This window comes from Geotrypetes seraphini, chromosome 3 (assembly GCF_902459505.1).
Source record: "Geotrypetes seraphini chromosome 3, aGeoSer1.1, whole genome shotgun sequence".
Taxonomy (NCBI): Eukaryota; Metazoa; Chordata; class Amphibia; order Gymnophiona; family Dermophiidae; genus Geotrypetes; species Geotrypetes seraphini.
In genome coordinates, this window is record NC_047086.1 from 36,842,078 (window position 1) to 36,869,161 (window position 27,084).

At 46.7% G+C, this 27,084-nt stretch overlaps 1 protein-coding gene across 1 annotated transcript; it reads right to left on the reverse strand.

Moving 5' to 3' along the window:
• Nucleotides 1-1,316: 1,316 nt before the first annotated feature.
• NDUFAF4 (NADH:ubiquinone oxidoreductase complex assembly factor 4) lies at nt 1,317-26,877 on the reverse strand. Its single transcript, XM_033935725.1, has 3 exons — nt 26,685-26,877; nt 19,925-20,022; nt 1,317-2,754 (listed from the first exon to the last, which is right to left on the reverse strand). Exons 1-3 carry the CDS (start codon nt 26,800-26,802, stop codon nt 2,455-2,457), a joined length of 516 nt encoding a protein of 171 aa, XP_033791616.1. The 5' UTR covers nt 26,803-26,877; the 3' UTR covers nt 1,317-2,454.
• Between the last annotated feature and the right edge of the window lie 207 nt (nt 26,878-27,084).

Sequence of the window (27,084 nt, forward strand, 5' to 3'; positions counted from 1 at the left end):
TCTTCTCCCACTTAACAAAACTGTTTGAAATACATACTGGGACTTTTAAAAGATACAAAAATTATAATTAAATATTCTTTGCTTTCAATCAGATTGTGCCATGTATGTCTTGGGCAACTGTAACATACCAATGTACATTCTCCTGGCAATTACAGTATTACATAAAACAAATAAGAGTTTGTAGCTCCTCAGAAAGAGGTCTGTGCTATAAATATACCGTATTTTTCGCTCCATAAGATGCACTTTTTCCCACCCAAAAGCGAGTGGAAATCTCGGTGCGTCTTATGAAGCAAAGATCAAAAATTGTTCCCCCCCATAACGTTGTAAAACACTCTCCCACCGCTGAACCTTTTCAAGTTTATTAAAATATTTGATTTGATCACAAAATCCAAATCCAATGCAATTTACATTTAGTTAAGAATTAAATTAAAAAACAAACAAACATAACAGGACAATTGGATCTATTTTAATGGGCATACAGTAGTTCAGCTGGGAGACTTCCAAGATCAACTCTCCTTACCCCTCACACATACCTTCACAATCAAGAATCCAGACCAGGGCATCTCTCCCTCCCTCGATAGATGGCTCTTGTATTCAGCTGCTGAACCTTTTCAACCTGCCCATCTCAGGACTGCTGCCGACGCACTTTTTCTAAACACCCCCCTGCCTCTCAGCATTGCTGCCACACCTGTTTAAAACAAACACCCACCCGCTCGTCGCCACCTTTATTAACAGCCTGGTGGTCCAGCAGCATTCCTCCCTCCCTAGATGGCTCTCTTATTCAGGTCAGCAGCGCGGAGGTCAGGTGCGAGCTTTCCGTGTTCCCTGCCTGGTCCCTTGCCACTTTCTGAATGGCTGGCGTCAGTTCTCGCGGGACTCATGAGAACTGATGCCAGCCATTCAGAAAGTGGCGCAGGGCCAGGCAGGGAACACGGAAAGCTTGCGCCTGACCTCTGCGCTGCTGACCTGAATAAGACAGCCATCTAGGGAGGGAGGAATACCGCTGGACCACTAGGCTGTTTAATAAAGATACCGACGGCGACGGGCAAGTGGGTGTTTGTTTTAAAAAGGTGTGGCGGCAGTGCTGAGCAGCGAGGGTGTGTTTAAAAAAAAGTGTGTCGGCAGCAGTGTTGAGGCGGGGGGGTTAGAAAAGATGCAGTGGCGGCGGTGCTGAGAGGTGGGGTTATTTAGACAAAGTGCAGTGGTGGTGCTGAGAGGCAGGGGGGGTGGGGGATTGAAAAGGTTCAACAGCTGAGTACAAGAGCCATCTAGCGAGGGAGGGAGAGATGCCCTGGTCTGGATTCTTGATTGTGAAGGTATGTGTGAGGGGTAAGGAGAGTTGATCTAGGAAGTCTCCCAGCTGAACTACTGTATGCCCGGCCTGGGACCCCTAACTAGTGAGCTAAAGCTGAAAAGGACAGTGTTATCTTCCTGAAGATTGTCTCCTGAATGGGAAAAAAAAAAAAAAGGCAATGAGGGATCCACCAAGGTGAGACTGCAAGTGTAGCTTCACCTGATATAGCTCAAATGTACAAGGGTTAGTTTCATAAAATCTAGCCAACTATTTTTCACTTTGTGAATTTTTGCAGAATTAGTCTGAGCCTATATAATGCCCTATGATTCTCATTCTACCTTTTTAAGTACTACAGGAGAAAGCAAGGGATCCATTCTGGCAATGGCAAAGCCAACTGAAATATGCCTTTTGTTAGAAAGGCCCACCAGTCTAGACTGGTGGATGCATAACACTGGCTGAACCCCTGGCACCACAAGAATAGGCAAGTAGATGGGTGGGGGGAGGAGGAAGGAGAGAGCTAGGAGATGAGGAAAAACTGAGGAGTACAGATTGGTAGGAGTTGTAGCTAGGGAATAAGGAAGGAATGGGTGAGAAGAGTGATGTGATTGGGCAAGGATGAGAGGTTGGTGATTGACTGGAGTGAATAGATTTGGCAGGCTGAAAGGCATTTGGGAGGTGGCTAGGGAGTGGGACGTTTGTGTGAGTAAAGGGAGCTTGAAAGGTGATTTCCTCCCACCTGCTTCATTGTGGTTTATTGGCGGTCTGTGAGTGTTGGTGGGTTTAAGCAGGGTGGTTGTAGCAGAGTTCATTAGTGGGGTTTTGCTTTGGCTAAGTCTTGGGTTTTGTCAGGTACCTTTATCTGCTTTTTAGATTAGGGGGGTTACATAAAGAAAATATCCTAATTTCCCTCCCCCCACCATCCATCCTGTGAAACAGCAAAAGGTAGTCAGTTTTCTTAGGACCCCTGGAGATTAAAGGATACCCCCTAAGAATTTGGTTTAGAATGTTTTTTTTCTTGTTTTCCTCCTCTAAATCTAGGGTGTGTCTTATGGTCAGGTGCATCTAATGGAACGAAAAATACGGTAATTGAATTCACACAATACACAAATGAAAACCAAACTGCTAGTAAAATGTCAGGCAGGCAGTGGGCTTGCCTTTCCTCACGTGGAAGTCATTTGTTTTGCATCTTTTGGGGGAATAAGTTTCAAATCAAATGGGATGAAGAATTCCAACAGAGCCTTGACATCCTTCACCTCCAGGATGTATTCCTCTGCTATCTTCTCTGCAGTCCATGTTTCTGGAGAATTTTTATGATTGCTCAGTGCGCTCAGTGCTTCAACAACAGAAAGCTTGCCCTTGGGGATGCTTGTAGGATCCATAATGCCCCAGGCATCATACTTGAAGGTCATTTTTGGAACCCTACTCTCTATTTGTTTATCTGAGTTGCTTTGACTCTTTACCTAGGAAGAGAAGAAAAAAAACCAAAAAATACACAAAACTTTTCACTCAATGAATAAACACATTTTTTATCATCTATGCCCAGGAAATCATACCAATGACAGGTCAACACTAAACTATTTTATTTTTTAGGTGTAGCCATTGTTCCCTCTAAGCTTTGCATCTTTGGAAGGAGGTCGCACAGCTGTGCAACCCCCAATGCACTACTCTGCTATTGCTGCTGCTTTTTAGAACCAACAACAGCTAACTGAAACCCAGCCAATATGAGACCTTCCGGTACCTATCCACACCCTTTTTGTCTTGTTTGCCTGTCACAATTAGATTATAAGCTCCCTCGAGTAGGGACTCTCTCGTGTGTTAATGTATAGCACTGCATGTGCCCAGTAGCACTACAGAAATGACTAGACGTAGTAGCTGCTGGTCTACCCCTCCGATGTCACTTCCTTGTTCCAGGGCAGAGCTGGCAGCTATAAGTAGGTATAGAAAGGTCCTGCATTGGCTGGATTTCAGTTTGTTCTTGCTTGAGGTTCAAGAAAGCAGCAGCAGTAGTGATAGGGAGATTAGAGAGCAGGACACTGGATGGAAGAAGTGTATGGTAGCAGAACTCTGCATTTGGGATAAGTAATCCATTTATTTAGTCTTACTGGATGAATACACAAATGATATATTTGTTCAGTTTTTGATCACTATTCTCTGCCTTGCACAAGGCTTTTTTTGATGTCCAATTGAGGAAGTTTTTTTATGCCGCTGAGGTGACTTACCCCGGTTTGGAATTCTCAAACTTTTTTCAACAAAGGTTGGTGTGGGAGGGGTTCTGAGGCATTTTCCTTCTTCCTGGATGATTAATACATCTTTAAACATTTGAACTGACAGAGACCAGAACAAAGATTTGTTACATGAGTGAGTAATATATGACATTAGTGCCCTAGCTAATCCTATCGTCTACGGATTGTGTTATTTTGATATAAGGGAGTTGTATATTTGGATTTTGAGCATCCTTATGAACTTTGGTGTGTTTTACTAACTGGAATGTTTTCATGTTTCATTTATATATACTGATATTTGTCAACATTTGCTTATTTCTGATCTGAAGAAGGGCTACTTTCAAAAGCTAATCAAAAAATACATTGTTAGGCCAATAAAAAATTATTGCCTTATCTGCTTTATGCTTTGTTTTATCTCTTTATATTACCTTAATCTATGCTGAATGAGGATCTTATATTCTGCATGTGTGAAAGAGATAGCTTTCTGTTAGCACTGGCTGCAGGATTAATTTGTACTATTCTGGCTTATTTAGTTTTCCAATCAGTGTATTGATGTTCTAGTGCCTACTGTATTGCCATTTTCCTAAATAGGTCCCTTGTGTGACTTGTGGAAGTTACTGCTATTATGGTATGTTGCAATTGTTCTGTAGGACCTGAGTGACATATGTAGTATTTTATATTTACTTTACATTATGCCTGGTACTGGACTTAGGTTTGGTGTAAATCCATTCACAGTAGCTCAAGGCTGTGCATTATTTTGACTTTTGGTACATAATTCTCTGGAGTGCATATAGTGTATATAATACCATCAGTAAGAGAGGTACTGGGAGAAGCAGCTGATATACTATGAAGGGATTCTTCCTGCTCCGTTCAAAGTGCCTCTACTGTCCTCTTCTACCCCACCCGCCATTTTTTTTGTAAAGAATGATGCTCATACAGGGGAAGCAGTAGTACACTTCTCCCTTCGTATTCGCTGTGATAGGGGATTAACAGACCCGCAAATACTGAAAAACCGCAAATAACTTTTTCATATATTATTCACGGTTTTCTATCAAAAACCATTGTGAAAATGGTGAAATTGCGAATAATATGAAGGGAGACCTGGCCTGTTCCTGAAGGAGAGGCAAAACATGGTGAAAAAGGTGCTGGGAATCAGCAATTTTCTCTGTAAATGCTTAGAACCAGCGATTTCTCTATGCAAGCTGACGTAATTTGGGGGGAGGAGCTATTATGGAGCTAAAAACCATGAGTAATCGAAACCGCAATTGCTGACACCACGAATATGGAGGGAGAAGTGTATTCCTTTTTAAGCTGTGCTAAACATCTCAGCAAAAATCATAGTAGTTATAAAGTATAGGCAAAAAAGTAGGGAAAGCATGCAAAGCATGGCTCATTTTATCCTCTCTGTTTATGCATATACAGGTCCTCGTTGACTTACGACCTATGCAACTTACGATGGTTCGACTTTACGACGCGTTTCCCCCATCTCCCATCCCAGCCCATACTATTTTTTACCTCTTCCCGCGTACCTTTTCCCTGGTGGTCCAGCGGTGTATCCTGAATTGAGCCCCTCCTGCCGATGTCAGCGGACAGAAGTCAACAGAGCACCCGGGCCGGCATGTGCAGGAGCGAGCTTTTGGAACTCCCGCCCTGCGCCGCTCACTGAAATACTGCAGCCAGTTCTCACAGGACTTGTGGTTCTCGTGGCACTGAAACACTGCCACGAGAACCGCAAGTCCCGTGAGAACGGGTGGCAGTGTTTCAGTGAGCAGCGCAGGGAGGGGCAGGAGTTCCAAAAGCTTGCCCCTGTGTGTGCCAGCCCAGGTGCGCTGCTGGCTTCTGACTACTGACATCAGCAGGAGGGGCTCAATGCAGGATACACTGTTGGATCACCAGGGAAAAGGTATGTGGGGAGGGGTAAAAAATAGTATGTGTATGTATCTGTAAGAAGTGCTCACAAGGTAATGTCATGGAAAATTTTGCTATGTCAACTCAGGCCTTTGCTTGCAATGAAAAAAAATCTTTGCTTAAGTCAGTTCAGTCCTTAGAGAGAACATTGGTTACAACCCCTTTCATCTTAATACAGCAGCTACAAAATTGCATAACTATAAAGTATGATGGACATTTTGCATTTCATATTATGCCCCTTTTCATACACCCATCTCTGTTCTCAATTATCCTCTTACTGACTATGGTTTCACTATACCTAAAATGTTCACTCAGGAAAAGGTTACAAGGGGACATGAAAACAATGTTTTAAAACCCATCTCTAATGAGACATTTAATTTTATTTATCAACTTAGCTCTTTTATCTGAAGATTGGAGAGTGGCCAATGTAATGCTGATTTTTAAAAAGGGTTCCAGGTGTGATGCAAAGTGATGTACAATGGGAAGAATAATCCAAATCATAGTTATCAAATGCCAGGATCCACATTAGGGGTCAGCACCTAAGAAAAGGATCTACATATCATTGTAGACAACATCTGGAAATACATACATGTCTGATAGCAAGCAAGCTAATTGAAATGACAGCGCAGGCCTTCAAGACAATTGAGTTAAGAACCTAATCTTCCCTTCTAGTGCAAAAGGCATACGAGTCTTGAACCAGTGCGATATACCAAAGCAGTCTCCTGAGTCTAGGGCGGGGCAGATGAGCCTACTGTGAGCACTGTGGACTCAAAAGTGGTGTCTTTTCATGCTTCCAAGTCCACTCTAAAATATCATTAAAGTATGAAGGGTGGCCCATGTAGCTGTCCTACCAATTTCCTTGGGCAACACTGCTTGGAACTCTGACCCTGAAGAAGCCACACCCCTCTTAGTATGAGCTCTCAAAGTGATCAATTGTTGCGTACCACACCCAATATACATTTGAAGCAAGAGCTGCGCAAATTCACCTGGAGAAGCCTTAGGGGCTGACTTATCCAGGCAACTAGGGCTAGTGAGTACAAAAAGATGATATGAAAGACGAAATCTATTTGGCACCTCAAGGTAATGGAGAAGAACTCTCCTAACATTCAGCAATGTCGAAATTGTTGGTTTTCTTTTTCCAACCTGTGGGATGAAATGCGGGTAGTCAGACTTCCTGATCTACATGGAAGGTTGAGACCACTTTTGGTATAAAGGAAGGGATCATGTAGAGGGAAGCCCCTGCCTCTGTAAACCTGAGGAAAGGCTCTTGCAGCCAGTAGCTCTGAACTCTTCTACTGAAGTAATCGCTACTAGAAAAAACATCTTAACATCAAGATCCATCAGACTCCTCTTGCAAGGGCTCATATGGAGCCTTACTGAGAGCCTGCAAAATCAAGTTAGGATTCCAGTTGGGAATGGCTGTCACTGAGGAGGATGCAGCCGCAATACTCCTCTCAACCAGATGTCACCAGATTTTTTAAAGATAAAAAAAAACTTCTATTTGAGCTCTAAAACATGAAAGTCCTGCTACTTCTACTTTGATGGAGCCAGCGGCCAAACCAGTCTCAAGACCTTCCTAGAGAAACACTAGGACCACAAACATCGGAGCCTTCACTGACTCCACATTCTCCTTAGCTTACCAGCACTGAAACATCTTCCAAGCCTCAGCACAGACCACGACAGTCACTGGTTTCTTAGATCTGAGGAGGGATGGCCGGCTATAATCACTTCTAAGTAGCCCTTTCACACTATGGCTGCGCATTCAAGAGCCATGCCATAAGCCCAAAGCATTCCAGATCCTACAGGGCAACTGGGCCCTGTGAGACCAGTATCTGATGTAGTGGCACTACGAGACACTTGTTCCTCTGTAAATGGACCAGAATCAGGTACCATGGCAGATACAGCCAATCCAGGGCAACCCCAGATGGGTCACTATTCTTTGAATTACCCAGCCCATCATGGGCCACAGAGAAAAACAAACAAACATACAAACTGCCTTTCCTCTGGCCACTGTTGTATTAAGACTATCTAAACCAATGCTTCCAAGCTCGATCTTCAGCTGAAAAAATAAGATAAATTTTTTTGTGGATTGTCGATGCTACAGAATCGATTGTTGGGGATCCGGGTTATCAATCTGGCATCTTTGGGACTTCTTGGAGCCTGCTGCAGGGCACGTACTAGAAGTCTGGGCTCTCCTGGCGTCTCCCAAAATTTTGCCATGATCCTTGAAATGATCTATGGGCAGAGGGATCCTGCTGAGAACTGATGGGATCTCTTCAGGAACCACGAAAGGAATTATGACCTGACCCTCCAGAAGCTCATGGTCTGCCATCCGGCAAGGACTTCGGGCAATGATCTGCCCCACTGGCCATAAGAATGTCCAGTCCTTTTCCAAAGAGCATTTGGCCTTTGAACAGAAGCCTGCTCAAAGTGGCCTTGGATTCTGAATTTCCCGCCCATTGTCCAAGCCAGAACATTCTACGTGCGGAGATTGAATAAGCAGAAACCATGCTAATAACTCTGAAATTATCATATAGAGAATCTGCTACATAATCCATTCCCGATACTAGGAATTGGGTGTCTGTGTTGTCTTCTGCCAATGGGGCTTGACACAATTTGATATGCCAGATGTGTGCAAGAAAAAAAGCCTTTAGACCTAAAGCCAGGGCCTCAAATTTCCTTTTGAGAACTAAATCTACTCTGTTGTCTTGTGTGTCTTTTAAAGTTACTCCACTATCACTAACCAGTGAAGTATATTTGACCACCTGCATTACCAGCAAATCCACTTTAATCGGGACAAACAGTTGCTGAAAATCCAGAACCATTGAATTCAACTTTATCATAGTCCCGCAAGGAGCCTTTAGGGAGTCTCTCAATGCTCTTTCAGCATCTTGGTAATATCTAAAGTGAAGGAAAAAATGTGCTTGGAGCCTTATACTTCTCATAACTGAAAGCTGAGCCTCAGAAGTTTGCAGAAGCTCAAGCTTTAATTCCTGCAAGGATTCTGAAATTATCTCTAACAATGCCGTTGGCATTGGCCGTTGGGTCTTCCCCAGACTCCTGGTTGGTAGCCAGAGATCTTGCATTCTCCAAGATTGAGGATTTACACTGGGGCATTGACTCTAATTCCCATTCCTCCCAGTCTTTCATTGACTGGACCTCCTGTGAACGACTCTTAAGTGAGAGAACCATGCTGACAATCACAAGTATGACCCCAGACAGAGCTTGCAGCACCCGATAATTTAAATAGGCTGCAGACATTAAACTCACAAAATCTGGAGTAAACCCCAGAACAGCAAGCCCCAAGGACTCTCTATCCACCAATGGAGTTCACCCCTTACCCTTTTTTGTTAATATTCATCTGTCCATGTCATTGAATTTTAACCTAGGTGCTCCACTTAGAACCTCGATAAGTAGAATAACAAATCTAAAATAAACTTGGACTCACCTTGTCTCCTCACGGGCCCTGAGGTGTCTGCATTGAACTCACCAAGTCGCTACCTGAGGGCTGTAGGGGAAATTTTTGAACCCCATACCAAGCCACCTGTGAGTGGGATGTCCTAGAAGGACCAGAGGGAGGCTAAGCTCAGTGCTCTCTGCCCCCCACCCCCACGTGCTCTGCAGCATGTGGAACATGAACACTCCAAAGCCAGCTATCCAATGCAAATCTGGCATGGATCCACATTAAAACAGCTTAAGTAATGGATTTAGATCCAAGATGGCGATCGTATAGGCAGGCTGTGTGATTGCTCCCGATAGCCTTCTTGAAGTGGTTACTTTTTCCGAATTCTAGCACTATTTCCTATCTTGAATATGCCTAAACGGAGAGGGAGAAGTGTCGCTGGGGCCTCGCGGCACTCCGGGACTCCCGCAACTGGCAATATTGAAGAGCTTATCCGGCGCATGCAGGACACGTCAACAGGAGCAGGGCTACCCCCGCTGGAGACGCTGCAGGGAAACGGCACGCAGCAGTTCTCCTTGGGGCTTGAAACTACCTTTAGCCCTGATTTGCGAGCACCACCCCCGCATCCTCGAACGGCCAGTTCCCCGAGGGAGGGGGAGCTTCCGGGAGTTGGAGTGCTTCCCCTCCCGGAGGCAGTAGAGATCAGTTCGAGGGACGGAGATTTGGGTTCCCAGTTTTCTTCGGGGAGCCTGAATATGGAGTTGCAGGCTTCAACAGCTGCGGGAGATAGATTGGCCCAGCCTGAACAATTTGTAGAAGACTTGCCAGTGGGTGAGCATAAGACTATACATTTACAATTTCCTCAGTTAAATAAATCCCAGGAAGTAACGTTGGATGCCCTGTAGGACTTGGTTGCTACTATTCCCAAGACCATAACTTCTCAATTTAACCAAGTTGAAGAACGGTTTAAAAGAGTATGATAAGGATATTTCAGGATTACAGAAAATTACCACCGATATAAAATTACAGATGGAAAACCAACAACAGAATATAAACTCTTCTAAAGTAGTACAGGAGGCATTAATTAAAGATAACACAAATCTAAGAAGAAAACTTGAATCACTTGAAAATTTTTCAAGAAGTGATAATCTTAGATTAATCAATTTTCCTAAGATTACAACAATAACTCCTAGAGAAATGGTTAATCGTTATTTAAAAGAAATTTTGGAAATTCCTGAATCATCTATCCCACCTTTTACTCGGATTTATTATCTTCCTTTCAAAGAAACTAAAGATCAAAAGAATTTACAAGAAGTAACTCAAGAACCTCAAGAACTTTTGGATGTGACTGCCTTATTAGATTCCTCAGATAGGGAAGTAGCCATTCCGTCAACTTTGCTTCTTTCAGTTGCTCTCACAATGGATAAAACATGGTTATTGAAATTACACTTTAAAAATAAACATAAAGAATTTTTGGGACTGAAAGTTCAAATGTTTCCTGATTTGGCCAGGGACACACAGAGGCGGAGAAAATAATTTTTGTTATTAAGACCAGCAATTACTGCCCTGGGTGCTACCTTTTTTCTTAGGTATCCTTGCAAATGTATAGTCCATTATAAGTCGCATAAATTTGTTTTCTTTGAACCCTCACAACTGACAACATTCCTATCACTGTCAAGGCTGGAGATAGCTTATGATGGATAGATGACGGCCCACCACAGTTTTACCTATATTTTCTTCATTAATTGAAAGCTTAAATTCCGTTTAAATTTAATCTTGGATCTTATATGAGGACTTGAGCGAGATTTAAGATGGAATTTATTTCTTGATTTTTTGCATATATGTTTGAATGTATTTCTTATTTTTCTTTAATCATGCTTTCTGTACAAGTTTATACTTGATTATTATATTTGAAAATTTATAAATAAATAATAATTAAAATTAAAAAAAAGTAGTGGATTTAAAATAAACCAGAGAAAATATTTCTTCACACATTGTGTAATTAAACTCTGGAATTCGTTGCCGGAAAATGTGGTGAAATCAGTTAGCTTAGCAGGGTTTAAAAAAGGTTTGGATAATTTCCTAAAAGAGAAGTCCATAGGCCATTATAGAGATGGCTTGGAGAAATCCACTGTTTATTTCTAGGATAAACAGCATAGAATCTGTTTTGCTACTTGGGAACTAGCTAGCACTTGGGACATGGGTTGGCCACTGTTGGAAACAGGATACTGGGCTTGACAGACTTTCAGTCTGTCCCAGCATAGCAATGCTTATGTTCTTAATTTTAAGCAAAATTGAGGTGTTTTGAGGTTTTAAAAATTAAATTGGGAAATCCAAGATGGCTGCCACAGCATCATTTTAGCACCACAAAAACAGCCCAGGACAGCTAAATAAAAGCACAGAAAATTCAACAAAGGGTTTTTTGTTTTTGAGGTGAGGGACTCAAATACCAGCTCCAGAAACCTCTAAAACTTAAATTTGTAGAATACTCCGATGTCTCCCATAAGCTACAATAGCTTGGTCTCACTGTAGTGCTGGTGCTATAACTGCTTCAGCTCACCTGCTGCTGGACAATAAAGAAGAAAGCTGCCTCAGACGAACATGAAACTCCACTCCCAATGCTTGTTTCTTCGAGCTGCCAGCCAGACTCCGAACAATCCTGATATCCCAGACCCCTACTACGCCTCACCACACATCTTCAGTGTTGGGGGGGGGGGAGGAAATGCAGCTGGTACCCAATAAAGCCCTCAGGATCGACACAGTGCCACACAGCCTGTGCTGAAAAGCCAGGATCGAGCCGTGCTCTCAGGGGAACCGTCCCCGAGCTACCAAAGTGTTAGGGCAGGCTGGCCAGGCAGGACAAAGATGTCATCTGCGTAAGTGTAAAGTGTTTCAAGCGGGGAGAGGTGGAGGAGTTTAAGGGAGGACATATAAATGTTGAAAAGGATAGGGGAGAGAGGTGAGCCATGTGGGACGCCACAGATCGGGTTCCAGGGGGAGGAAGAAGTGCCCTTCATGTTGACTGTGTAGGAGCGGGAGTGTAAGAACTTCGAGAACCAGTCAAGGACTGTGGATTTAATGCCTATCTTGGTGAGTTGGTAAAGTAGGATATCATGATGTACGACATTAAAAGCTGCAGAGGTCGAACTGAAGAAGGACGGCGAACTTGTTGCGAGAATGGAGATGTTGAACTTTTGAGATTAAGGAGGTCAGAAGGGATTCGGTGCTGAAGTTGGGATGGAAGCCATATTGGTAGGGTAGCAGAATGGTGAATTTTTCAAGGTAGGAAGATAGTTGAGTGGATATGATGGGTTCTAGCATCTTGGTAAGGAGAGAAATGTTTGCTATTGGATGGTAGCTAGATGGTGTAGAGGGGTCTAGATCAGGTTTTTTCAGTAGTGGAGTTAAGGAGATATGGCCCACTTCTGGAGAGAATAGACCCGAATGGAGAGCAAACAAGTCTGCTTGTGAGGCGTCTGCATCTGGGCTCCGGGCAATGATGTCACCCATATGTGAGAATACCTGCCTGCTTGTCCTGGGATAATAGTAGATTATGTAAATCTTGTTGCAACCTAGGGAGGCAAAAGAAGGGGCATTGGTGAGAGGTGGGGCTCTGGGGCTCTTTTCCTAAAAACTGGAAGGGGGGGGGAGAAGAGAGCTGTTTTAGACCTGTCTGTAAAAAATATATATATGAATTTAAGCTTGGACCTCAAATCCCTCTACCCCTAGCATCTTGGAGCTGTGCTGCCACCTAGAACCTTGCTTCAAGAAGACTGTCTGAGGCTGAGATGCATTTTACTGTATTTTTTTATTTTAAGGTCAGTTAGATCCATGCAATGTATTTGGCTATGCAAATATGGTTAACAGTGACACTGCAATCCATAATCATTATATAAAGAAATTATTAAAAAATAAGCAGCTTTATACAAAATTAAGTTACTTATTATTGAAGGCACCAATCACTGAACTGTAATATGGCCACAGCAAACTTTGAAGCTGAGATAAGGAGAAATTAGGTTCTTACCTGCTAATTTACTTTCTTTTAGCTTCTCCAGACCAGTAGAGGTTAACTTTACGAATGGGTATATATCTAATCATGACCAGCAGGTGGAGACTGAAAACAAAACTTTGGGACAGTATATCCTAGCCCCTCCTCTCTATTTCCCTCAGTCTGCCGAATAGCCAAGCAGAACCAAGAACTGGAAAACAACAGAGAGAAAAAACAATACTCCGAAAGGAGTAACAAGTAACAAACCCAAAATGCTGTTGGAAAATGCAGAAGAGAAATTCCCGAAGGAAGAATGTCCCCACAGCTCGCCAGCTAAGCCAGCCGAGCCACAGCCGCTGTTCTTCAATTCTCCCCGGCCCTAGAAAAATACTAGAACCCGCAGCAAAAACCAAAAACTGCCCGCGCAACAGCCCCAACAACAACAACAACAGACAGGGTGGGGACCTCTACTGGTCTGGAGAAGCTAAAAGAAAGTAAATTAGCAGGTAAGAACCTAATTTCTCCTTCTTTAGCACTCTCCAGACCAGTAGAGGTTAACTTTACGAATGGGACGTACCAAAGCAGTCCCTCTCACGGGCGGGACCCCCGAAGGGCCGATACCAGTACACGCTCACCGAACACCGCGTCCCGACGCGCCTGCACATCAACCCGATAATGACGGACAAAGGAATGCAAGGAGGACCAAACCGCAGCCTTACAAATATCCACAGGGGGCACGAGCGACGACTCAGCCCAAGAAGCCGCCTGACCCCGTGTGGAATGAGCCTTGAGAAACTCCGGAACCGGCTGCTGTTTCAGAAGATAAGCGGAAGCAATCGTCTCCTTGATCCAGCGCGCAATAGTAGCCTTAGAAGCGCCAGCTCCCCGACGAGAACCCGCCAGGAGGACAAAGAGATGATCGGACTTCCGGAATTCCTGGGTCCGCTGCACATAAGAGCGAAGGACCCGACCGACATCCAACTTGCGCAGCTGCCGTTGCTCAGAAGAGCCCTCCCGACTACCCAAGACCGGGAGAACCACCGATTGATTGACATGAAAAGGAGAAACAACCTTAGGCAGAAAGGAAGGAACAGGCCGCAAGACGACCCGTTCCCTAGAAAACTCCAAGAAGGGAGTCCTACAAGAGAAAGCCTGCAGCTCAGAAACACGCCTAGCAGAAGTAATGGCCACCAAAAAGACCGCCTTCAAAGTAAGGTCCTTCAAAGAACAGTCGTCCAAGGGCTCGAAAGGCGGACGCACCAAAACAGAGAGAACCAGATTAAGATCCCAAGAGGGAACCGAGGGCCGAAGGGGAGGCCTAAGCAACTTGGCCGCCCGCAAAAACCGAATCACATCAGGAAGCGCCGATAAACGCTGACCTGACACCAACCCTCGAAAAGCCGACAGGGCCGCAAGCTGAACCCGGAGAGAAGACCAAGCCAGGCCTCTATCCAGGCCATCCTGCAAAAACTCCAGAATGGAAGGCAGAGAAGCGCGAAAAGAGGTCACTCCCCGCGCCCGACACCATTCCTCAAAGAGACGCCAAACCCGCACATAAGCCCGAGAGGTAGAAAGCCTCCGGGACCCCAACAGTGTAGAAATCACCTTGTCTGAATATCCCTTCTTGCTAAGGCGACCCCTTTCAAGAGCCATGCCGTAAGACAGAAGGGAGACGGGTCGAACATGGGAATGGGACCCTGCCTCAGAAGGTCGTCCGAGAGAGGCAGAGGAAGAGGATCCGCTACCAGGTGCCTCACCAGATCCGCATACCACGGACGGCGAGGCCAATCCGGCGCCACCAGCACCACCAAACCCGGATGGTAAACAATGCGAAGAAGCACTCTGCCCACCAGCGGCCAAGGAGGGAACACATACAACAGCCCCTCCGTTGGCCACGGCTGGACCAGAGCATCCAGACCCTCGGCCAGACCGTCCCTGCGACGACTGAAGAAGCGGGGCACCTTGGCGTTGCCACCCGTGGCCATCAGGTCCATCAGGGGCTGCCCCCAAGCCTGCACTATCAACTGAAACGCCTCGGCGCCGAGACACCACTCTCCTGGATCTAGGAAGTGACGACTGAGGAAGTCTGCCTGAACGTTGTCTACTCCGGCTATATGAGAGGCCGAGAGGTCCAGCAGATGGGATTCCGCCCAAACCATGAGCAGAGCCGCCTCCTGCGCCACCCGAGTGCTCTTGGTGCCCCCCTGACGATTGACATAAGCCACCGCCGTGGCATTGTCCGACAGCACTCTGACTGACTTGCCCCGCAACAGGGAGTGGAAAGCCAACAGCGCCAGACGGACCGCTCTGGTCTCCAACACGTTGATCGACCAGGCGGCCTCCTCCGCGGACCAGGTGCCCTGAGCTGAGTGACCCAAACACTGAGCCCCCCAACCCAGGAGACTCGCATCCGTCAGGAGCACCGTCCACTGCGGGAGATCCAGACCCACCCCCTGAACTAGGTGAGGGGTCTGGAGCCACCAACGCAGACTGCAGCGCGCCAAGCCTCGTAGGGGAACCGGAACATCCATCCCGTGCCTCTGGGGAGACCACCTCCGGAGCAGAGCATACTGGAGAGGACGCATGTGGGCCCGCGCCCACCTCACCACGTCCAGGGACGCCGCCATCGACCCCAAGACCTGGAGGAAATCTCGCGCCCGAGGACACCGGGACGCCAAAAGCAGGCGAATCTGAGATTGCAATTTGCTCACCCGGCCCTCTGGGAGGAAGACCTTCCCCAAGGAGGTGTCGAACAGCACCCCTAGGTACTCCAGACGCTGAGCCGGGACCAACCGACTCTTGGCAAGGTTGACCACCCAGCCCAGCGACCGGAGAAACTCCACCACCCGAGCAGTAACCCGGGAACTTTCCTGCAACGACTTTGCCCGAATTAACCAGTCGTCCAGGTAGGGGTGTACCAGGATGCCCTCCGACCGCAAGGCTGCCGCGACGACCACCATCACCTTGGTGAACGTCCGCGGAGCCGTGGCCAGCCCAAAGGGAAGCGCACAGAACTGAAAGTGCCGACCCAAGATCGCAAAGCGCAGGAAACGCTGATGAGAGGCCCGAATGGGAACATGCAAGTAGGCCTCCGTCAGATCGAGAGAAGTGAGAAACTCCCCCGGCTGAACCGCCAGAATGACCGACCGCAGAGTTTCCATACGGAAAGAGGGAATCTTGAGAGCCCTGTTGACCCCTTTCAAATCGAGGATGGGCCGAAAAGTCCCCTCCTTCTTGGGCACCACAACGTAAATGGAGTACCTGCCCGTGCCCCACTCTGGAGGGGGCACCGGAACAACTGCCCTGAGATCTATCAAGCGCTGAAGGGTCTGGCGAAAAGCCTGCGTCTTCACCGGAGTCTGACATGGAGAAGCGAGGAAAAAATCCGGCAGAGAGCGGGCGAACTCCAGGGCATAACCGTCCCGCACCACCTCCAGGACCCACTGATCGGACGTGATCTCGGCCCATTTGGGGAAAAAATCTCGCAGCCGGGCCCCCACCGGAACCAAAGGGGGCGCCGGCAAGGCGTCATTGTGCAGGACGGGAAGCGGGGGAACCGGCGGAGGGATTCCCTGCCCCCCGACGGGCCCCCCGAAAGGGCTGCGTGCGCTGGAAGAACCGACCCCGGGAAAAACCCGGAGACTGGAAAGAAGCAGCCCCACGCCCCGGGCGATACTTGCGAAAATCCCGCAAACGCCCCCGGGCCGCACCCCCCCGAGACGCCGGGCGGGCACGGTCCTCCGGCAGACGGGGAACTTTCGAGTCCGACAGAGTCTGAATCAACTTATCCAAGTCCTCTCCAAACAAAAACGACCCCCGAAAGGGAAATTTAGTAAGCTTAGCTTTGGACGCAGCATCCGCCGCCCAAGCGCGCAGCCACAACACACGCCTTGCGGCCACGCCAAAAGCCATAGACTTAGCCGAGCTCCGCACCAAGTCATAGAGAGCATCTGAGAGGAATGAGGCCGCCATCTCAATCTTCGCAACCTCCTGATCCACCAGAGACCAGTCGTCAGACTCTCGATCCAAGACCCACTCCGCCCACCGAAACACGGCGCGAGCGACCAGTCCCCCACAAATAGCCGCCTGGACCCCAAGGGCCGAGACCTGAAAATTTTGCTTAAGGAGGCCCTCCAATTTGCGCTCCTCAGGGTCTCGCAAGGCAGAACCGCCCTCAACAGGCACGGTATGCCGCTTGGAAATCGCCGAGACCACCGCATCCACGACCGGCGAAGCTAACGTAGCCCGATCCCCTTCAGGAATGGGATACAGGCGAGCCATGCTGCGCGCCAGCCGAAACGGCGTCTCCGGCGTTTTCCACTGCTCCAGAATAATATCCCGAATATCCTGATGCATAGGAAAAGAGCGGGAAACGGAACGGATCCCCCGCAACAGGGGGTCCCCCACACGCGGAGTCTCCGGCGGCGCGTCCTCAAAACGCAAGACCGAAGAAACCTGCTGAATAAGGTCAGGCAGCTCATCTTTCTGAAAAAGACGCACCACAGACGCCTCGACACTGGAGAACGGGAAATCCGACAACCCGCCGCCAGCTTCCGTCCCCTCCAGAGAGTCCTGGAATTCCTCAGAAGGGTCCAGGTCCTCCTCCAAACCGACCCGATCCTCCGACCACAAATTCTCGTCCCACGACACCCGCGGACGCTTGGACAAGGTAGGCGGCGGAGGGGACGTCACGCCAGACGAAAGAGGCAAAGCCGCAGGAAGCGCGGAGGAAAAACCACCCCCCGAGACCCCCTGGGCGCAACCGGGACCCCCAGCCGCCTGAAAATAGGCTCTGCATAAAGAAAAGAAAAAATCAGGAGAAAACCCCCCCGAGGGTCCCAAGGGACTCCCTGCCACAGCAGGGGACCCAGCAGAACCTTGCCCCTGCATAGTCAAAACAGGGGGAAGGTCACCTGAGGTGGAAGACAAAATGGAGGGGCCAGACAGAGAAGATGGCGGTTTTCCCGCCAAAAAAGCTCCCTCCATAGCCTGAAGCGGCTGAGAAACCTGAATAGTCTCAGCCGCTAAAGCAGGCAAGCCGGCATCAGCTGTCAAAAAATCAGCTGAGAGGGAATCCTCTACAACCCGACCGTCGGCGGTCTGGGGGTTCCCTCCGTGGGCGGACGGAGAAGACCGGGCTTCGCCACCGTTCCCTGCCGACTCGCGAGGCACCATCGGCGGGGAGCTCTGGGCGCCTGCAGCCGCTGCCGACGGAGCTCCTCCACCGCCCCGGCCTGAACACCGCTTGCACAGGCCGGCCGCGAGTGCCTCGCGTCTGGAGCACAATGAGCACTTTTTCCCTTTAGAAGTGCTCATTGCTCCATACGCGACCTAGCTGTAAAAAAGTGCCGGTTAGTTGAAAAAATACAGTAAAATACAGTTTTCTTAAAGGGATACAACCCTCCAGACCAGCACTACCTCAGGATTTTTTTTTTTTTTTTTTTTACAGAACAGACTCCACAGGCTCTCAAAGCAATAGTCTTGCTTGATTTAGGGGGCAAGGCTTATTGCTGAGGCTCCTCTAAAAAAATGTGGGGAGGTGGAGGAAGTGGGGGGAGGGACCCCGCTCGTGACCCGCCGGGTTTGACACCCCCGAGGTCGGACGAACCCCCAAACAGAGTCCGTCCAAGCTCCGTCCGGCTAAAAACAGGGACAAAAAACACCTTAAACAAATTCCAACAGCCCTACCAAGGGAGATGGGTACAGATCACTCAACACCTGCTGGAGACTGAAAGAAGACAGACTGAGGGAAATAGAGAGGAGGGGCTAGGATATACTGTCCCAAAGTTTTGTTTTCAGTCTCCACCTGCTGGTCATGATTAGATATATACCCATTCGTAAAGTTAACCTCTACTGGTCTGGAGAGTGCTAAAGAACCAGAATTATTGGTGTACCTGCACAGAATCGAGCCTATACCCGTCCAAAATTAACCCGATTCTGTAACTGACGTCCATGTTGCAGACGCTGGTTACAGAATCGGATTTAACTTGCCCAACCCCCCTCCCCGAACCCCGCCCAATGGCCCCCCCGAAGATCACCGGTAGGAGGGTGCCCAAATCCTCCTGCCAGACCCCCCCCAAACCCCCTAAGATCGCCGGCAGGAAGGTGCTCAGCCCTTCCTGCTGACAGAACCCGCTCTCCCCAATGATCGCGGCAGGAGGGTACCCAACCCCTCCTGCTGGCCCCCCCTAAGATCACTGGCAGGATGCCCAACCCCTCCTAAGATTGCCGGCAAGAGAGTGCCCAACCCCTCCTGCCGGACCACCCCAACAAACCCCCCCCCCGGACTTATATTCAAGTTGGATCGAACGGCTCCTCGCACGTCCAGCCAGCAGGCCCGCCTCTGTCCAAATGAGGCGGGCTTGCCCCTCCCCTGCCCAACCCACAGGATCCTAGGGCCCGATTGGCCCAAGCGCCTAAGGCCCCTCCTATAGCGGAGGCGGGCCTGCTGGCCAGATGTGTGAGGAGCTGTCCAGTTCAACTTGAAGGTAAGACCAAGGGGGGAGTTGCAGGGTGGGGGGGGTTTGGGCACCCTTCTGCCGGCGGTCTTAGGGGGGACCCGGCAGGAGGGGTTGAGTACTCTTCTGCCACAATCTTCGGGAGGGCCGTTGGGGGGGGGGGGGGGTCGGCAGGCGGGGTTGGGTACCCTCCTGCCGTGATCGTCAGGGGTGGGGGGGCGAGTTCTGTGCACCTTCTTGCTGGCAACCATTGGGGGGAGGGGAGATTTGCGGCCGTAGCTACGGCTGCTATACTAATCATGGCAGGGAGATCCTTGCCGCGATTAGGTACAGCGGCCGCGTCTACTTACCATGTAGGCCAGCATTTTGCTAGCCTTCATTGTAAGCATCTCCCGTTCTGCTAGGGAGATGTATAGGGCCGCCTAGGTTCGCTTAAGGCTACCGCCTAGCCTTAGGCGGACTTATGGACCTCTCTATGCTCCCTGGAGGCGCCTTCAATATAGGCGGCCTGCCTGGGGAGCATTATTTTTTTTTTTTAGAAAAAGTGCCTCCTGATTGGCTGATTAGACAGCTGTAGGACGCCTACAGCTGTCTACAATCGGGAGCACTTTGCAGAATCAGGGCCATAGTGTTAAGACCGGGTGTGCTCACCTCCATAGGTGGGTCTGCTGAAGCAACATAAACATCTTTCAACAACAAGAGAAGGTGGTTATTTTTTTGAGCAATTTCCTCTTGTATCTCATTTGGTTCTGGAAATAAAAGAACATATTTGTAAGATATTTAATAAGTTTTTAACTTCCTTTGAGAAGAGATTCTCCCAAGGCAGAGAATATGACTTGTAACATACAAACTAGGAAAAAGGGATCAACCCACACCATATACACTGAAGAGAGATTAGACAAGGCCTTATTTCTCATTCTTATCAAGTGGACCACAGGTCCACGCTCGATAACCTCCAAATTCAATAAAATGTTATGCTAGGGTCTTTCAAAACCATGAAAAATTTTTGGGTTGGATCTCTATTGGTTCGAGATTTATAGGCAGTTGAATGGAGGTCACCTTAAGAGTACCACACTCTGCATAACACAAAACAGCCACTTTGTCCAGGCAATGCTGCTGAACAATGGACTGAATTTTTTTTAATTTGTACAACTCTTGGTACTATAAGTTCTTGTACAAAGTTTAGAACCTAACATGAGCTTACATTACTTTTTATTGGCCAGTAAACTTTGTGAAAAAAATGCTATAATAAGAAATGTAAGGCCCATTTTGACTCCTCATTGCTCCTGACCTTTTATTCAGGCCTTAACTGGACCACTAGTCATGGCTCATGATGCCCATCTAGGATTTCCACTAGGCATCTTTGCAGCCAACTGGAAGCAAAGATAGTAAAACCTTGGATTAGCAAGTAACTTGGTTTGCAAGTATTTTGCAAGACAAGCAAAACATTTTATTACTGTAATTTTTAGCTTGATATACAAGCAAGGTCTTGCAATACAAGTACATACAGTATACACACATCACAACTGAGCTGATGGTTCTTCTCTCTCAGACACTGCAAGAGCGTAGTAGTGACTGTTCTAAACAAGCAAAGTCTTGCAGCATGAGTACATACAGTATACACACGTCACATTATCACAACTGAGCCGATAGCTCTCTCTATGATGATGCAGGAGTGTACTGACTATTCTAAATGAGCAGAAGTCTTGCGTATTTTGTATATGTCTATAGTATTTTGTATTAAAGTTTTTGGGTTGTGGACCAAATCGTCTGAGTTTCCATTATTTCCTATGGGGAAATTCACTTTGATATACAACTGCTTTGAATTACAAGAATGCTTCTGGAACGAATTATGTTCGCAAACCAAGATTTTACTGTAATGACAAAGACATGATGTCACTTTTTATGCAAATTTTCACCATTTTCTGGGTGCAAATATCTCTATTGGGTAGTTTTTAATTTTTTCCTTTTTTTTTTTAATGTCATTTAAAAGAGCTTCATTTTTGCTACAAGTCACTGTTTCATCTTGGATCCGATCCCAAAGACATGCACCATTTGCATGTGCAGATACACTGTTATACAGAGCCATCTTTAACCCCATATTGTGTAACATGCAAATGAGGTAGAGATATGACATTTTATAATGTAGCCAAGTTTGTCGTGCTTACCATGCTTTTAGCTTAAGACACATCTTGCTTTGTCATGTACTTTTATAAATGACCTCTCAAAATGGATGTTAAGTTGTGCCTTGTTATTTATTGCATGCAAGCCTTATTTACTGCATAGAAACATAACGGCAGATAAAGAAAGGTCAAATGGCCCATCTAGTCTGCTCATCCACAGTAACCATTATCTTTCTCTCTCTGAGAGATCACACATGCCTATCCTAGGCCCTCTTGAATTCAGACACAGTCTCTGTTTCCACCACCTCTTCCATGAGACTGTCCCATGCATCTACCACCATTTCCATAAAAAAGTATTTTCTCAGATTACTCTGGAGCCTATCACCTCTTAACTTCATTCTATGCCTTCTCATTACAGAGTTTCCTTTCAAATGAAAGACTTGACTCATGCACATTTATATTACGTAGGTATTTAAACATCTCTATATCTCTCTTCTCCCGTCTTTCCTCCAAAGTATACAGATTGAGATCTTTAAGTCTGTCCCTATACGCCTTATGATGAAGACCACATACCATTTTAGTAGCCTTCCTCTGGACCGACTCCATCCTTTTTATATCTTTTTGAAGGTGCAGCCCCCATAATTGTACACAATATTCTAAATGAGATCTCACAAGAGTCTTATACAGAGGCCTCAATACCTCCTTTTTCCTACTGGCAATACCTCTCCCTATGAAACCTAGCATCCTTCTAGCTTTCGCCGTCACCTTTTCAACCTGTTTGACCACCTTAAGATCATCACATACAATCATACCCAAATCCTGCTCTTCCATCATGCACATAGGTTCTTCACCCCCTAAACTGTACCGTTCCTTCTGGTTTTTGCAGCCCAAATGCATGGCCGTGCATTTCTTAACATTAAATTTTAGCTGCCAAATTTCAGACCATTCTTCAAGCTTCGGGTCTTTCTTCATGTTATTCACACCATCCGGCATGTCTACTCTATTGCAGACTTTGGTATCATCCGCAAAAGGCAAATCTTACCCAACAACCCTTCAGCAATATCATTTATAAAAATGTTAAAAAGAACAGGCCCACGAACAGAAGCTTGAGGCGCACCACTGGTGACATCCCTTTCCTCAGAGCGATCTCCATTGATCACTACCCTCTGTCGTCTTCCACTCAACCAGTTCCTGATCCAGCCCGTCACTTTAGGACCCATTCCAAGGGCACTCAGTTTATTTATCAGACGTCTGTGTGGAACACTGTCAAAGGCTTTTCTAAAATCTAAATACACCACATCTAGCGTACATATTCTATCCAATTTTCTGGTCACCCAGTCAAAGAAATTGATCAGATTTGTCTGACAAGACCTACCTCTAGACATGCAAAAGTACAGTAGAATTCAATTAACTGGCACTATGAACCAACTGGCAAAAAAACCAAACAAACAAACAAAAAAAAACCTGTCAACAACAAAATTCTCCCATTCTCCTCAGACAACATCCAAAGTGATGCTCCTGATCCAACAAACCTCTCCCTCCAGTACCAGAGGCATTAGCAGCAGCCGCCACAAATCTCCCTCCAGCCTCCGAAGCATCACGGCAGCCACAAATCTCCCTCCCCAAAGTAGCAGAGCTGATCCCGACACCCCCCTCCCCTCTCTCCATTCCTGAAGTAGAGCAAGTCCTGATAATCCCCTCCCTCCATTCCCAAAATAGCAGAGCATCCTGACAAACCCCTCTCCCTCCCTCAATCGCCCGAAGCTGTAAAGGCAGCTGACGAGCACAGGATGCGTCGGTAAACAGGGTGCTTCCAGCCAGCCCTGGCAGGGCCTTTCCTCTACCGCATCACTTTCAATGTGGCAGAAGAAAGGCCCTGCCTGGGTTGGCCAGAAACTGCCTGTTTACCGGTGTTTCCTCTGCTTGCCGGCTGCTGCTACAGCTTCGGCGAATGAGGGAGAGGGGTTTGTCAGGACACTCTGCTGCTTCAGGAATGGAGAGAGGGTTGTCAGGACCGGCTCTACTGATTCAGGAATGGAGGGAGAGAGGGTTGTCGGGACCAGCTCTACTGTTTCGGGAATGGAGGGAGTGGGGGGGGAAGTGGGAGAGAAAGAAGGGTAAAATAGATGCTGACCTTACAAGTGGGGGTGTGGGGATGATAGAGTGAGGTGGGGAGGCCAAACTTATTTTTACAGTAATTTTTAAGCAACCAGAAGCTAGTTATCCAGCATCCACCAATCCCCATGGGTGCTGGATAACTGAGATTCTACTGTATTAACTTTGAAAGAAACTGAAAAATCATGCTAGCAGTGTGTTGAGGCAGAGATTCTGCAAACATGACCTGGCCTGCGATACCATTGTGTCATTTCCTGGTCCATCTTGATGAAACTATGACTTAGGCATCCTATTTCCATTTGTTCCTTCAACAAAATAGCTGGGGGGTTTCTGTTTAACAGACGTCACTTCTGTTTCTAGTTGTATTATAAGTTTTCCTTGTTTTGTCTCACATTTATTATCACCTTTAGGTGACCATTTATTTTATCTTATGGAGGTTAACAACATATTAGGTCCCTTTGTATTGGGATTTATGACGTTCTGAATGCCACAAACCTTCAGATTTTTATTTTGGTCAAAAGTAGCTTAAAGTCGATGATTTCTCTTCAGAAGATCAAGAATGAATAAAAAGAAACTTAGTTTGAGTTTATATGTGGAATCTAGTATTTGTTCTTACCATGAAGATCTGATCCTGACCAGATTTGAATTTTTACAGAAATCCTGCTGTACGGTAATTCCTTCAGGACAAAATAACTCCTCAAAAAGTTGCCAAAAGATACTTAAAAAGATACACAATAGAGGCAAAACAGTCTGAGGATTCAGAGTGTAAAATGCTAACCAGTCACCCATAACAAGGTAAGTAATTGTAATAGGAATAAATAAATTTAGAATAAGGAGCAATGGTGATGGTGTGCAGGCAGAGGTGAATCACCTTTGTCTCTTGAGTGTAAGCGCTGGAGTTTTTCTCCGGTTGCTGAACCTTCACACTGAGATTGCTCCTTATTCTAAATTTATTTATTCCTATTACAATTACTTACCTTGTTATGGGTGACTGGTTAGCATTTTACACTCTTTGAATTCTCAGACTGTTTTGCATCTATTGTGTATCTTTTTAAGTAATTCCTTCAGGAAGCAGAATTACAGATATATCAAATGTCTGATCAATTTACCTTGCTGCAGCTGATTATCTGAAAGCTTTTACAAAAACAAGGCTTTAAATCTGGCCAAAAACTTTGTTGACGTTGTAGGCAAGACATTAATGCAAAGTTGGATGAAGTGGAAGGTTTTCAATCTGATTCTGAGAGTTATGACCCCATTAAGCAGCTGAAAACATCAATGCATCTTTACATCTCTTCACATTTCCCCTTTAAAAACTCAGCGGGTAAGTAGGCAAAATTATTTTGAGTTATGCCAAGACCAAATTCAGTAAAGCCCAAGGGGCCGTTGCTAATCAAATTGCAATGGTTAGTGGCTTAACTCCTGCTGATGTTGAACAAGAACCAGCAGGTGATAAATGTCAAAAATGACCTTTTGCTGAAGGAAACTGAAGCAAACATTGGAACTTTCCAACCACAAGGAAAAAAATACAGATTCTGACCCTGGCCCAAAATAGTTGGAGCCTTGAGAAAACCGCAGAATAATTTAAGTGTCTCAACCTGAATGGTAAAGAGAGCTAGGAAGCTGAAACAAGACGACAATATCCTTGATGTTCCAACACCAAAACACAGGAAAATGCTTGCTCAATCCTAGATTTTATGAAGATAATAACATTTCTAGGATATGCCAAGGCAAAAAGGCTTATGCTTCCTTCCGTAAGGATTAATGGTGAAAAAGTATCAAAGCAGAAAAGATTATTATTGTGCAGACTGAAGAAACTTTACACCTTTAAAATGAAGGAGGGCAGTAGGGATGCCAACTCCTTTCTGCCGCCAGGGTCCCCTGCCCCCCTTCTCCCTTTAAGACGAAGGCCGGCAAGAGGGATATCTACTCCCTCCAGCCAGTAGGCCCCCCTCCTCAAAATGGCAGGTCTTCCTGGTGCACCTGGGATGCACTGGTGAGAGAACTAAGGCTCTGATTGGTCCTGAGTTTCATATCCAAGGCCACTTTTGCTGTAGCCATTAAAAATATTACCAAGCGAATCCTTACCACCACCACCCATTTTGTAGGCAGTATGGACTCATTACTCCATACTAATCAGTTAGCATGAGACAAAGCCTTAACACACTGATTGGCGCTGTCATGCTCACTCTCCATCCCCAAACATGCCCCCTTCTCAGGAAATAAAAGAATATATATATATATATTTTAGCACTCATTGTGAGTGCACAAATTGATAAATTTAACATGGGCTGCCTCAGTGAGTCCTGCACAACCCTTTTTAAGCCGTGGTAAGCACACATTAATGCTTACCGCTCTTTAGTAAAAGGACCCCCTAGAAAAGAAAAAAATCTCACAGTGTTTTGGTTTTCTTTTCTAGGGGGGGTCCTTTTACTAGGTAAGCTCTTACCGCAGCTTAATATAAGCCGTAATATAAGCCAGCAGAGATAAGAAGTAACTTAGGTTAGTGCAATAGGTCAGGCTTCCAATTAGAGAATAACACAGTGACAAAATTCATCACCGTCCCCGCAGATAACCTAAGGAAACCATCTTCATGTCATTCTTTAAGGAAAGAGAGAAGAATCAGAGTATGAATGGCCACAACCACTGATCCACAAGCTTTGCTTTGAAGAATGCTGGTATAGAAGGATTGAGGTTAGAAAATGACGTGATTATTTCCCGCGGTTATCCGCGGGGACGGTGATGAATTTTGTCACCGTGTCATTCTCTACTTCCAATCCCAATTTTCTCCTGACTCTCCCTGTGACCTTGACCGAGCCACTTTATTTCCCACCGTCTCAGGTATCCATCTTGGACTTTCAGATAAGGGATTCACCACTATACATTGGTGCCATTGCACGATATCAGAAAGGGGTCCAGCTTCTATTGGAAAACCGCAAACCTTATCTCTGGCCAAGGGCATCCTAGAGTCTTCAGCCCCCGCGCCTTCCCTTTTTAAAATCAGCATCACGTGAGGCAGAAGGCAGCGAGAAGAGGGACCGAGGCGCTAGGCCCAACCTTTCGGTAACAGACTTCTAGAAGCTGTAGGAGCCGAGGCTCATCAAGGACAACTACCCGCCGTGACCTCTCGGCGCTGCTAGAGAAAATCAAGAGCCCAAAGTCGGACGTGTACTCACTCCCGGGGACGCTGGAGGGATGACGCGGGGCCGACGCTGGCTTCTCCCGCCCGATTTCTCGATGCGCCCGGCTCTCCAGGTTAAAGTTTCTTAGCGCGCGGCTAACTCTAGCACCCATCGCACGCACGCCCGGCGCGAGCACGGAAAGGAAGATACCATATGCCACCACGAAACAGCACAAGACATGCGCAGAGCTCGCGGCAAAAAACGGGGGCGGGGGGGGGGGCTGAGGCCGGCGTTTCATTGGTTGTCTTTCCGGGGAATGGCGAACGCTGCATTCTAATAGGCTAGCGACATGCTGGCGGGTTATTGTTTTGTGTATGGAACGCGGAAGTCGTGTTGGTGTGAAGGAAAATTGTAGACGCTGAGCAGCAGTTTTTCGTTTGTCTCTATTGTAATG

Excerpts from the sequence above, each read along its gene's own strand:
- NDUFAF4 (XM_033935725.1), bottom strand. The coding sequence starts at position 26,802 with ATGGGTGCTAGAGTTAGCCGCGCGCTAAGAAACTTTAACCTGGAGAGC. Across the intron at positions 20,023-26,684 it reads TCCCTCCAGCGTCCCCGGGA|AACCAAATGAGATACAAGAG; the intron begins GTGAGTACACGT and ends TTTTATTTCCAG. Across the intron at positions 2,755-19,924 it reads CAGCAGACCCACCTATGGAG|GTAAAGAGTCAAAGCAACTC; the intron begins GTGAGCACACCC and ends TTCTCTTCCTAG.